At 46.2% G+C, this 14,831-nt stretch overlaps 1 protein-coding gene across 4 annotated transcripts in view; it reads right to left on the bottom strand.

Moving 5' to 3' along the window:
- The window catches only part of KIF6 (kinesin family member 6), an 873,149-nt gene extending 859,215 nt beyond the window's left edge, over positions 1-13,934 (bottom strand). For 2 of the 4 annotated variants that reach the window (XM_063918838.1, XM_063918839.1), the window contains exon 1: positions 13,745-13,934. In XM_063918838.1, coding sequence (XP_063774908.1) covers positions 13,745-13,804 — 60 coding nt within the window. In that variant the 5' untranslated portion in view covers positions 13,805-13,934. The remainder of the gene's footprint in view (positions 1-13,744) is intronic. The other 2 variants (XM_063918840.1, XM_063918841.1) reach the window with 1 other exon arrangement.
- Between the last annotated feature and the right edge of the window lie 897 nt (positions 13,935-14,831).

Raw genomic sequence — 14,831 nt, 5'->3', positions numbered from 1 at the left:
CGGGAGAGCCATAGATTTGATTCACTCTATACATAAACAGAAGCTACCCTCGTTGTTGTTGGCATTGGATGCAGAGAAGGCTTTTGACAGAATCTCCTGGCCCTTCGCTTTCTCAGTACTCCGGAGGATGGGTTTTTCTGGCAGGTTCCTAGAAGGTGTTTCGGCGCTTTACAGATCCCCTACTGCCACAGTTTCTGTTAATCGCCTCACCTCCTCCGCGTTCAATATCACTAACGGCACCAGACAGGGATGCCCGCTCTCCCCGTTGCTATTTGCCCTGGTTATGGAACCACTGGCAGCAAGGATCCGAGCTAATATAGATATAGCTGGAGTGCGGGTAAGCCCTACTGAACATAAAATTGCGTTATACGCTGACGATGTCCTAATATCTCTAGGATCCCCATCTCAGTCGTTACAGCCGCTCCTTTCTGAGATAGACCTCTACTCTAAACATTCAGGTTATAAACTTAATACGAGTAAGACGGAAGTATTGCATTTTTATATCCCCGGCCCGATTAGCTCTCTTTGGAAAATTCCTTTGCATTTCAATGGCACAAGCAAAAGATTAAATATCTAGGTATTTTTCTAACGCATAGTCATCATCAACTTTACCAAGCTTATTTCCCTAGGCTTTTAGATCGAATTAAGTTAGATTTGTCTTCTTGGTCTAGTCTCTTTATCTCCTGGATAGGTAGGGTAAACTCGGTGAAGATGAACGTGCTCCCTCGGATACTTTACCTGTTCCAGACCCTCCCGATATTTATTCCTCCATCTGTTTTTAAATTCTTACAATTTCATACGTCACAATTCATATGGGCGAATAAGCGTCCCCGTGTCCGATTGAAACTCTTACAGCGCCCCACATTTAGTGGCGGCCTAGGCATTCCAGATTTTAGAAGATATTATTTAGCCACACAGCTCTCACACTGCGTACAATGGTGCAACCCCGAATCTAGAAGGGTCTGGGTATCTATAGAAGCCGCCGAAATGGGTCTCTCTACTCTCTCTTCTCTGGCTTTCGAAATCCTGCCGCCCCAGAACTATAGCATCCCACGCCGTAGTTTCCCGCTCACTAACGATTTGGGACTCTGCCAGTAGGAAGTATGGCCTGGCCCCAGCCCCATACCCTATCGTCCCAATATTGCATAACCCCGCATTTCCTCCTGGTACACATAAATCACTGTTTGCTCCTTGGAAAAATAGAGGTATCTTATATCTGAATGACATGACCAGGGATACTAGTTTTCCACAGTTTTCTCAGATTCAAGAAACTATTGATATTCCCTCTAAGTATTTTTATAAATTTTTACAACTCAGACATTTTCACTCCTCAATAGGCCGCGTCCTCTCTAGTAGAACCCTGACCACGCTTGAGACTATATGTTTCACGCGTCACTCAACCAAAGGCCTAATTTCCCACTTATATACTATTCTCACTGGAGACACTTCCTCTTAGCGTGATCCTCATGAGAGAGCATGGGAAACTGACCTAGGCTCGGCTTTAGACGACGAGGAATGGTCTGAGGCCTGGGGTAACGTGGCGTCTAGCTCCATCTGCGTTAGAATCAAAGAGAATGTCTATAAATTACTATATAGATGGTACTATGTACCATCTCGCTTGAGTAAAATGTACCCAGATACGTCGGATAGGTGCTGGAGAGGATGTGGCGCAGAGGGCTCTTTCCTACATATATGGTGGTCATGTCCTAAAATAGCGCATATGTGAAGGGACGTGATCAACTTTATCTCTAGCTTGCTGCCGATTTCTATTCCTTCTGACCCTAAATACATTCTCCTCCCCTTAAACCTACCAACACTAACAACATTTCAAAATAAATTGTTACGACATATAGTATCCGCAACAACATGTCAACTAGCTGCAGATTGCATGGAAGGCGGGATAGGGTTTTTCCAATCTATAATTGCCCGTATCTGGTAAGTTTACAGCATGGACTACATGACTAGCATCATAAACTGCTCCTCTAAGTCATTCGAAAAAATTTGGAGTCCATGGCTGGCAAACCAGCATGCCCCTTCACCCTTTAATTTGTGATACCCTGCACCATATTTGATGGAACCCTCCCGGGGACTCTATCCTATTCTATCTCGTCTATTCCTCTTTTTTCTTCTCTTCTTCTCTGTCTTTCTTTCTTCTTGACCTTCTTCTACTCATGCTCTTTAATGTTAGTCGGTTAGCTGCGCTACTGACTGCCCTTTTTTCTATTTTATACCACCCGCTCTCTGGGTCAAAAATGGGTCACTGTTTGGTCTTTTCAGCTATCTTTATAATTACCAAATGTTATTCTATATTTGCAATGTAATTTGCTAAAACCACTATCTGTTGGTATCTGTTTGCATCAGTGATCCCATGAATAAAAATTATTTGAAAAAAAAAGAATAAATAATATGACATTTAATATGTTGATACCATAATATAGACATTCAGCATGTGTACAGTACATCACTGGTTCCCAAATTCAGGGGGAGATGTATAAAGTAGTGCAGGCCCGCCATCAGGGGGGTGCTGCGGGCACAGATGTCCCGGGCCCGGCCTCTCTGACAGACAGGAGAGGGCACGGGCCGCTCATTACGGCGTCCGCCACTGCTATGCTCCGCCCACTTTTCAATACCGAGTTCTGGCACTGTCAAAGGAGGGGGAGAGGACGCTGCAAGCTTCTAATGTAAATGTCCCTCCAAAAATGGCCGCTGCCTCAGAGGAGACAGTTCTTAAAGATACTAGAGGAGGCTCCTCTAGTATCTTTAATAACTGTCTCCTCTAAGGTGGCGGCCATTTTGGCAGATACTTTTCAATAGAAGCTTGCAGCGTTCTCTCCCCTCTCCTGTGACAGTGCCAGATCTCGGTCATGAAAAGGGGGCCTGTGATAGGTAAGAGAGTGAGTGTGTGTGTGTGTGTGTGTATATAAATTTATTTTGCATGTTGTTTTTTATATATATATATATATATATATATATATATAGAGAGAGAGAGAGAGAGAGAGAGAGAGAGAGAGAGAGATAAAATTCAGCACTCAACACTCACCATAGCAAACTCACTTATCCTCACAACATCAATAAATAAATGATGGGGGTTTAGTTAGTGAATTGGCCAATGCACGGAAGCCTGCAAACCGATCGCCAAGGTACAACCCACCTTCATGCAGGTCCTACACTATCACAGAGTCTGAAAAATCCTATGAGTGGTGAGTGCAGACACTGCACCCCGCTTCTGGGGTGGTGAGTGCTGTGGTTTTAGATTTGTTTGTGTATATATATATATATATATATATATATATATATATACACATATACATATAACTATATATATATATATATATATATATATATATATATATATATAACTATATATATATATAAACTATATATATATATATATATATATATATATATATATATATATATATAAACACTGCTCGAAAAAATAAAGGGAACACTTAAACAACACAATGTAACTCCAAGTCAATCACACTTCTGTGAAATCAAACTGTCCACTTAGGAAGCAACACTGATTGACAATCAATTTCACATGCTGTTGTGCAAATGGAATAGACAACAGGTGGAAATTATAGGCAATTAGCAAGACACCCCCAATAAAGGAGTTGTTCTGCAGGTGGTGACCACAGACCACTTCTCAGCTCCTATGCTTTCTGGATGATGTTTTGGTCACTTTTGAAAGCTGGCGGTGCTTTCACTCTAGTGGTGGCATGAGACGGAGTCTACAACCCACACAAGTGGCTCAGGTAGTGCAGCTCATCCAGGATGGCACATCAATGCGAGCTGTGGCAAGAAGGTTTGCTGTGTCTGTCAGTGTAGTGTCCAGAGCATGGAGGCGCTACCAGGAGACAGCACAGTACATCAGGAGACGTGGAGGAGGCCGTAGGAGAGCAACAACCCAGCAGCAGGACCGCTACCTCCGCCTTTGTGCAAGGAGGAACAGGAGGAGCACTGCCAGAACCCTGCAAAATGACCTCCAGCAAGCCACAAATGTGCATGTGTCTACTCAACGATCAGAAACAGACTCCATGAGGGTGGTATGAGGGCCCGACGTCCACAGGTGGGGGTTGTGCTTACAGCCCAACACCGTGCAGGACGTTTAGCATTTGCCAGAGAACACCAAGATTGGCAAAATTCGCCACTGGCGCCCTGTGCTCTTCACAGATGAAAGCAGGTTCTCACTGAGCACATGTGACAGACGTGACAGAGTCTGGAGACGCCAAGGAGAACGTTCTGCTGCCTGCAACATCCTCCAGCATGACCGATTTGGCAGTGGGTCAGTAATGGTGTGGGGTGGCATTTCTTTGGGGGGCCGCACAGCCCTCCATGTGCTCGCCAGAGGTAGCCTGACTGCCATTAGGTACCGAGATGAGATCCTCAGACCCCTTGTGAGACCATATGCTGGTGTAGTTGGCCCTGGGTTCCTCCTAATGCAAGACAATGCTAGACCTCATGTGGCTGGAGTGTGTCAGCAGTTCCTGCAAGACGAAGGCATTGATGCTATGGACTGGCCCGCCCGTTCCCCAGACCTGAATCCAACTGAGCACATCTGGGACAGCATGTCTCGCTCCATCCACCAACGCCACGTTGCACCACAGACTGTCCAGGAGTTGGCGGATGCTTTCGTCCAGGTCTGGAAGGAGATCCCTCAGGAGACCATCCGCCACCTCATCAGGAGCATGCCCAGGCATTGTAGGGAGGTCATACAGGCACGTGGAGGCCACACACACTACTGAGTCTCATTTTGACTTGTTTTAAGGACATTACATCAAAGTTGGATCAGTCTGTAGTGTATTTTTCCACTTTAATTTTGAGTGTGACTCCAAATCCAGACCTCCATGGGTTAATAAATTTGATTTCCATTGATAATTTTTGTGTGATTTTGTTGTCAGCACATTCAACTATGTAAAGAACAAAGTATTTAATAAGAATATTTCATTCATTCAGATCTAGGATGTGTTATTTTAGTGTTCCCTTTATTTTTTTGAGCAGTGTATATATATATATATATATATATATATATACAAGCAAAAAATGGGAGCACTCACCAGTCTTCATTAAGCAGAATTTTAATTACAGTCTCATACCAGACAGAGTCGACTCTGTCCCATTTTTTGCTTGTGGATTGAACTGGTGACCCCCAATAGGTCTCCAGTGTTGGATGGCACCCCAGCAGAAATCCTAAGATGTGAGTGTGGACCCAACGTCTGGTATATATATATATATATATATATATATATTGTTTAATTTCTTTAATTCTTTTTTTTTTAAGAGGGGGGGGCCTGCCTATTTTGCGAGTCCTGGGCCCGTGAATTTCTGATGGCGGCCCTGAAGCAGTGAAGGGTGAAGAAATGAGCTACTGGAGAAATTGCCCACGGCAACCGATCATCTGCAACCTAAATTTTTATAGTATGCGCTTGATAAATGTTATGTCAAAGCTGATTGGTTGCCATGGACAATTTCTCCACTAGCTCACTATCGCATGATCGCATGGTAATCACTTTGGCAGTTCAGGCCTGAACTGCCAGTGCAATTCCCCGTGATGTCGCGTCGTGAGGCATTGCACAAGTGTATGGGCACCAAAACAACAGCCTAACCCTAACGGCAGCCTACAGTAACCCTAACTAAAGCCTAACCCTAATTGTAACCTACTCCTAACTGCAGCCTACAGTAACCCTAACTGCAGCCTAACCCTAAGGAAAGCCTACAGTAACCCTAACTGCAGCCTAACCCTAAGGAAAGCCTACAGTAACCCTAACTGCAGCCTAACCCTAAGGAAAGCCTACAGTAACCCTAACTGTATCCATTAACACTCACAATTTTTTAACACATTTTGAACATGTCAACATTAATATGGTAGATGTCGACACTCTATACATGTTGATATCTTGACTGCTGTCATTAAGAACATGACATTCTGGTGACAACATTTTTATTATCAGCATTCTTAATGATGACATGTTAAATGAAACCTGTATCATCCTTTGTGTTTGTTATCAGTACCTTTTAACTGGTAATACTGTCCTTATAAGGACATTTTATTGAAGCTACTGTAATACACATACATTTCATTCCAAGACTTCCACATCTGTTTTGTATATTATCACCACCAAATAAGCACAAATAAATTATTAAAAGGTAGAAAAAGGGACCTTTGTATCCAACGGCTGGTGACCCCTGGGGCGAAGTAAGCCCATCCAGTCACACCCCTTCACTCTCAGGATGCATGCAATACAGACAGTCCCGGTGTCCCTCACTCTCAGGACACATGTAATACAGTCAGTTCTGCTGTCCTCTCGCTCTCAGGACACATGTAATACAGACAGTCCCGGTGTCCCCTCACTCTCAGGACACAAGTAATACAGACAGTCCCTGGGTCCCCTCACTCTCAGGACACATGTAATACAGACAGTCCCGGTGTCCCCTCACTCTCAGGACACAAGTAATACAGACAGTCCCTGGGTCCCCTCACTCTCAGGACACATGTAATACAGACAGTCCTGGTGTCCCCTCATTCTCAGTATACATGTAATACAAACATTCCCAGTGTCCCCTCACTCTCAGAACACATGTAATACAGAGCCTCAGTGTCCCCTCACTCCCAGGACACATGTAATACAGACAGTCCCAGTGTCACCTCACTCTCAGGACACATGTAATACAGACAGTCCCGCTGTCCCCTCACTCTCAGGACACATGTAATACAGACAGTCCCGATGTCCCCTCACTCTCAGGACACATGTAATACAGACAGTCCCGGTGTCTCCTCACTCTCAGGACACATGTAATACAGACAGTCCCGCTGTCCTCTCACTCCCAGGACAAATGTAATACACAGTCCCGCTGTCCCCTCACTCTCAGGACACATGTAATACAGACAGTCCCTGTGTCCCCTCACACTCAGGACACATGTAATACAGACAGTCCCGGTGTCCCCTCACTCTCAGGACACATGTAATACAGACAGTCCCGGTGTCTCCTCACTCTCAGGACACATGTAATTCAGACAGTCCCAGTGTCTCCTCACTCTCAGAACACATGTAATACAGACAGTCCCAGTCTCTCCTCACTCTCAGAACACATGTAATACAGACAGTCCCTGTGTCCCCTCACACTCAGGACACATGTAATACAGACAGTCCCGGTGTCCCCTCACTCCCAGGACACATGTAATACACAGTCCTGGTGTCTCCTCACTCTCAGGACACATGTAATACAGACAGTCCTGGTGTCCCCTCACACTCAGGACACATGTAATACAGACAGTCCCGGTGTCCCCTCACCCTCAGGACACATGTAATACAGACAGTCCCGGTGTCTCCTCACTCTCAGGACACATGTAATTCAGACAGTCCCAGTGTCTCCTCACTCTCAGGACACATGTAATACAGACAGTCCCTGTGTCCCCTCACACTCAGGACACATGTAATTCAGACAGTCCCGGTGTCCCCTCACTCTCAGGACACATGTAATACAGACGGGTGTAATATGGTATGCCGGCGGTCGGGCTCCCGGCGACCAGCATACCGGCGCCGGGAGCCCGACCGCCGGCATACCGACAGTGTGGCGAGCGCAAATGAGCCACGCTATTTTATTCTCCCTCCAGGGGGGTCGTGGACCCCCACGAGGGAAAATATGTGTCGGTATGCCGGCTGTCGGGATTCCAGCGCCGGTATACTGAGCGCCGGGATCCCGACAGCCGGCATACTGAAGACCACCCATACAGACAGTCCCTGTGTCCCCTCACTCTCAGGACACACGTAATACAGACAGTCCCAGTGTCCCCTCACTCTCAGAACACATGTAATACAGACAGTCCCTGTGTCACCTCACACTCAGGACACACGTAATACAGACAGTCCCGGTGTCCCCTCACTCTCAGGACACATGTAATACAGACAGTCCTTGTGTCCCCTCACTCTCAGGACACACGTAATACAGACAGTCCCAGTGTCCCCTCACTCTCAGGACACATGTAATACAGACAGTCCCAGTGTCCCCTCACTCTCAGGACACATGTACTGTAATACAGAAAGTCCTGTTGCCTCCTCCCCTGGAATCCTGACACTGCTCAGAATCCCGATGTGGGATGCTGACATGGATCATAATGCGGTGCCGAAATTCCGAACGCAAGTATGCAGGGCTGCTTATGGTCAGGCCGCGGGGAGGGGGGGGGTTAGGCTGCAGGGAGGGAGGGGATTAGGGTTAGGCTGCAGGGGAGCTGGTTAGGGCTAGGGTTAGGCACCACCGGGGATGGTTAGGCTGCAGGGATTGGGGGATTAAGGATAGCATACTTACCTAGCAGGTCTCGGGATCCTGAGCATCGGGATGCCACTGTCGATATTATAACTGCCGGCATCCCAAGTACCGGGATCCCGATACCATCCCCAAATCGCTAATCTCCATGAAAACCGTTCAGTTTCCAACCACCCTAAAATTGCAGCCTCAGTAAAATGCGCCGTCAAAACGGGCTCACATTGATGAGGTTTCAAAGGAAATAAAAGGAGGGGCTGGGGACTGCTCTGAGCAGACACATAAATAACCAATCAGCACCTTTTTCTGAGAATTCTGGGTTAAATATCCTGGGTCAGATGCTTTCACACTGCACAACAAGCCAGGTCCGACATGTGTTTAACCCTTCTTTTAACCCGGGTTGAAATGTCGGGTTGCTCGACCCGGGATATTCAGTTTGGTGCTTTCACCAGGTCCATCCGGCAACAACTCGGCAATAACCCTGGTTACTGATGCGATGTGATAGCGGTATGAAAGCGCTTTAGATGTGAGCTACAGCCAACTGCAAGTATATATTACCTTAAGGCATGGGTCTTCAACCTGTGGCCCTCCAGTTGCGACCCTCCCATGCCTTAAGGAGAGTCTGAAGACTGGTTATGTATCAAATATTTTCTGGGTGGCTGCTTACATGACCGAGTTCACTAATTTAGGACTCTTGGGTTTATTCTTTCTATTTCCCTGTTTGTTATTTTCATTGAAAGTATTGCAATATAACCTGTTTGTCCAAATGGGCGATTCTCCGTGATGCACGGGACAGCTACACAAATTCAAACATACTTCTCCAAAATATCAAGATTTTAGTGGGTCTTAAATTATATGGTAAGGCATTGCTACTAAGCAATGAAGTTTTCATATAACAACAATTTCTTAATATGCCAGTTTAAAAGGAAAAAAAATGTAAAAGTGTGTGATGCACGGGACTTTATGTTCACTTTCTGGAGAATCACACAAATTTGTAATATTCTTTTTTTTGCAACCAAAAACCTTGGAAATATTTTTTTGATTAAAAATATCTTAATCTAGCGTATTATCCATGTCTCTTGTGGAACTCACAAGCCTGTGAGGTCAAAGCTACATACCTACTTGTAAGGAAGTGTGAAATATTTATATTTGGGTGGGAAATGTAAAGACCCTGTTAAAGTCCTTTGTAGGGGCAGAGGAGATTTAGGGGTATATGCAATTGCGGTCGAATTCCCGAAATTGTCGAATTTCGGGTCATTTTCGACCAAAAAAAAAAATCGCCTATGCAATTCAGTGCTTTCCGACCAAAAAACGGACTTTCAAAATTCGACTTTTTGAAATTCGAATTTTTGCAAATTCGACTTTTCTGCAATGATACAAGTGCTGCAATTCGACCAAAGCATATTCAATTCAAGTTTGGAAATTCGACAGCAGTGCTTTTAGACAGCAAATTCGTCATTTTCAATCCGCCACACTTTGGAGGGTGAAAACAAATAAAAAAAATTTAAACATGTTTTTTTTTGTGTTTTTTTGGGGGGAATAGCAGATCTATTTATATTAGAAGGGATTAGGTACTTTTTTTTATTTTTGGAGGCACAAATATTATTTATATATTTTTTAAAATATTATTATTATTATTATTTTTTTTATGCTGGAACGGTGAAATCATAAAAAAAAATGGCGTGGGGTCCCCCCTCCAAAGCATAACCAGCCTCGGGCTCTTCGAGCTGGTCCTGGTTCTAAAAATGCGGGGAAAAAATTGACAGGGGATCCCCCGTATTTTTAAAACCAGCACCGGGCTCTGCGCCTGGTGCTGGTGCCAAAAATACGGGGGACAAAAAGAGTAGGGGTCCCCCGTATTTTTAACACCAGCATCGGGCTCCACTAGCTGGACAGATAATGCCACAGCCGGGGGTCACTTTTATGCCGTGCCCTGCGGCCGTGGCATTAAATATCCAACTAGTCACCCCTGGCCGGGGTACCCTGGGGGAGTGGGGACCCCTTCAATCAAGGGGTCCCCCCCCCCAGCCACCCAAGGGCCAGGGGTGAAGCCCGAGGCTGTCCCCCCCCATCCAATGGGCTGCGGATGGGGGGGCTGATAGCCTTTTGTGATAATAAAAAGATATTGTTTTTTCCAGTAGTACTACAAGTCCAAGCAAGCCTCCCCCGCAAGCTGGTACTTGGAGAACCACAAGTACCAGCATGCGGGAGAAAAACGGGCCCGCTGGTACCTGTAGTACTACTGGGAAAAAAATACCCAAATAAAAACAGGACACACACACCGTCGACAGTAAAACTTTATTTCATACGTCGACACACACATACTTACCTATGTTCACACGCCGACATCGGTCCTCTTCTCCATGTAGAATCCACGGATACCTGAAAAGAAAAGATCAATATACTCACCCCAGCCATGGTCCAGAGATAAATCCACGTACTTGGCAAAAAAACAAACCGAACACCCGCTCCATGCCGGACTGAAAGGGGTCCCATGCTGACACATGGGACACCTTTCCACGAATGAGACCTGTCAGTGACAGCTGTCACAGAAAGGTCTCTAAGCCAATCAGGAAGCGCAACTTCGTTGCGCTCACCTGATTGGCTGTGCGCTGTCTGTACTGTGACAGCACATCGCAAAGCCGCTCCATTACTTTCAATGGTGGGAACTTAGCGGCTAGCGGTAAGGTCACCCGCCGGTCAGCGGCTGACCGGCGGGTGACCCCACCGCTACCCGCAAAGTTCCCACCATTGAAAGTAATGGAGCGGCTTTGCGATGTGCTGTCACAGTACAGACAGCGCACAGCCAATCAGGTGAGCGCCACGGAAGTAGCGCTTCCTGATTGGCTGAAGGGACTTCAGTGACAGGAGTCACGTGATGTCCCGGCATTCGGGAGAAAGGGGTCTGATGTGAAAGCATTGGACCCCTTTCTAGTCCGGTATGGAGCGGGTATTTGCGTGTTCTTTTTTTTTTACAAGTACGTGGATTTATCTCTCTGGACGTGGATTTATCTCTGGACGCTGGAAGGTGAGTATCATTTTTTCACAGGTACCCTCGGATCGTCGGAGACCGTGGCAGTCGGCGTGTCAACATAGGTAAGTATGTGTGTGTCGGTAGTGTGTAATAAAGTTTTACTGTCATGGTGTGTGTGTCCTGTTTTTTTGGGGGTATTTTTTTCCCAGTAGTACTACAGGTACCAGCGGGCCCGTTTTTCTCCCGCATGCTGGTACTTGTGGTTCTCCAAGTACCAGCTTGCGGGGGAGGCTTGCTGGGACTTGTAGTACTACTGGAAAAAACAATATCTTTTTATTATCACAAAAGGCTATCAGCCCCCCCATCCGCAGCCCATTGGATGGGGGGGGACAGCCTCGGGCTTCACCCCTGGCCCTTGGGTGGCTGGGGGGGGGGGACCCCTTGATTGAAGGGGTCCCCACTCCCCCAGGGTACCCCGGCCGGCCAGGGGTGACTAGTTGGATATTTAATGCCACGGCCGCAGGGCACGGCATAAAAGTGACCCCCGGCTGTGGCATTATCTGTCCAGCTAGTGGAGCCCGATGCTGGTGTTAAAAATACGGGGGACCCCTACTCTTTTTGTCCCCCGTATTTTTGGCACCAGCACCAGGCGCAGAGCCCGGTGCTGGTTTTAAAAATACGGGGGATCCCTGGCCAATTTTTCCCCGGATTTTTAGAACCAGGACCAGCTCGATGAGCCCGAGGCTGGTTATGCTTTGGAGGGGGGACCCCACGCCATTTTTTTTTTCGGGTTTTTCACGTTTTTTACCGTTTTTTTAAATCGCGGCAAAATCCGCCAAATCGGCCGATTTTCGCCCGCGACTCTGGCGAATCCGTTTTTCATTGAATATGGTGAATTCCGGAAGCCACCTTCCGGAATTCACCTGGCGAATTTAGTCGAATTAAAAAACGGCGAAAAATTGCCGCGATTCGCCGTGAATTGCATATACCCCTATGTATTTATCCTCAGTGACTGAACTGCAAAACTCATCACTTGGAAACTTCGGATGGAATAGTAAAACATTTTAAATTTGATAAATAACAATCATTAAAGTCTCAATATAAAATTCATGCAAAACAGAACAGTATTGCTCCAATAGTACCCCAGTATTACTGCCATAGTACCCCAATATTATTCATGCAGAGCTATCACCTATATGTACCCCAGTATTAATCCCACAGTACCCCAGTATTACTCCCACAGTGCCCCAGTATTATTCATGCAGTGCTCTCACCTATGTATACCCCAGTATTATTCATGCAGTACTACCACCCATATGTACCGCAATATTATTCCCACAGTACCTCAGTATTACTCCCACTGTGCCCCAGTATTATTCATGCAGAGATCTCACCTATATGAACGCCAGTATTATTCCCACAGTACCCAAGTATTACTCCCACAGTGCCCCAGTATTATTCATGCATTGCTACCACCTATGTGTACCGCAGTATTATTCCCACAGTACCTCAGTATTACTCCCACTGTGCCCCAGTATTATTCATGCAGAGCTCTCACCTATATGTACCCCAGTATTATTCCCACAGTACCCCAGTAGTATTCCTACAGTGCCCCAATATTATTCATGCAGAGCTCTCACCTATATGTACCCCAGTATTATTCCCAGAGTACCCCAGTATTACTCCAACAGTGCCCCAATATTATTCATGCAGAGCTCTCACCTATATGTACCCCAGTATTATTCCCATAGTACCCCAGCATTACTCCCACAGTGCCCTAGTATTATTTATGTAGTGCTCGCACCTATGTGTACCTCAGTATTATTCCCACAGTACCCCAGTATCACTCCCACAGTGCCCCAGTATTATTCATGCAGTGCTCTCACCTATATGTACCCCAGTATTATTCCTACAGTACCCCAGTAATATTCCCACAGTGCCTCATTATTCACGGTGACCTCACCTATGCGTACCCCAGTATTACTCATCATGCAGTGCTCTCACATATGTGTACCCCAGTATTATTGGCAAGATATGCCCCCCATGTAATACCCAAGTAGTATGCCACTAGGCTCATCAGCCCTGGTACCCGAGTATTATGCAACCAGGGCTCAAGTTCAGAACATGTGACCCCTGGGCTACTATCAGTTATGCCATCAATGTGGACATCTGACGGGAATAGTAACCTGTGGCGAGTGCTGCGATCATGTGAGGGTACACTTTAATGTTCTAAACAGGTTTAATGATGTTCTGAAGCAGGTTAGCTATGCTAACCCAGGGGGTCCCATGCTCCTTGAACCTGCACCAGTATCCACAACCTTGTGTACCCCATTGCGAGTCCCTCAGCAATACATCCTCGCCCATGTGTACCATAGTATTACTGTATACCACCGTTCTTACACCTGTGTAAATTACTGTTATTCCCCTAGAACTCTCACTCATATCTGCCCCAGTATTATTCCCCTGTATACTCCCCAGCATGACACTCCCCTCCTCAGCTCTCACCCCGGCCTGCCTCCTGCTGGGCTTCACCCGGGCGTAGATCTGGATAGTCTGTTTCACCATGTTCCCGGTACTGTTCAGCTCCTTAGCAACCGTCACTAGGGACACTACCCGGCATGCCCCGCAGCACAGTGCGCACGCCGATTGGCTGGAGGCTCGGACAGGCGCTCGCTCACCTGCTCTGTGACGGCTCTGCCTGTGTGTCAGCCCAGTGAGCGCGCAGCAGCAGCATCGCTGTGTCAGGTTCCCGCCATGTAACTACTGTATGACCGCGGACAGCACCGGCCTCGGGGTCACGTACGGGTAGAAGACAGGGGACGGGGTGGGGTGGTATACAGAGCAGGTGGACAGGCAGAAGATCACAGGCACGAGGGATATATACAGGGTGTGATATGACAGTCCTGTGATTGTTTGGTGTGAGATGACAGTCCTGTAACTGTTGGGTGTAATATGACGAACCTGTTATATGCTTTTTATTTTTTTCTGCCATCATATTCTGGTATTCTGCAGGGATACACAATTACAAAAAAATAAAATCAGTGCACTCATTAAGTAGTCTATTCTAAATCACTTGGAAATTTTGGATGGCATAGTAAAACATGGCATAAATTTAATAATAATAACAATCAATCATAAAAGTATAAAATTCATGCAAAACAGAACCTCAGACCCATATAATTAGATGTGCAAATAGTTGGTTAATAGCCAAGCCTTTCCTATTGTTCCAACCGGAGCTGACTGACTGGGACAATCTATGAAAAGGTACTTCCTTAGTATTAGTAGGACTGTCCGTTGGTTAGGTATAATTACCAAGTCCACGCACCGATAAGAGGGGGTACGCCCTTGAGCATGTGATCACAACATGAGATGTCGGAGCCCACACGTAGCATCCGGTGTCCGTGGTGGGACCAGTCCACATCACAGTAGGAGACCTGAGAATGTCCACAATGTGATGTCCCACTAGTAAAATCCAAAAGTTGATTCAGGATCTTTAATGTTGGTCCAATAATCCTTGCAAGGTGGGTAGAAGTACAATAAGTGCACTAACGCGTTTCACTGCACAGCCTTGCCGCTTTTACAAAGGTCTTAT

Source organism: Pseudophryne corroboree, chromosome 4 (genome assembly GCF_028390025.1).
Source record: "Pseudophryne corroboree isolate aPseCor3 chromosome 4, aPseCor3.hap2, whole genome shotgun sequence".
In the NCBI taxonomy this organism is placed as follows: domain Eukaryota; kingdom Metazoa; phylum Chordata; class Amphibia; order Anura; family Myobatrachidae; genus Pseudophryne; species Pseudophryne corroboree.
Note: the sequence above shows the minus strand (reverse complement) of the source record. Positions and strands in the feature narration are given on the sequence as shown.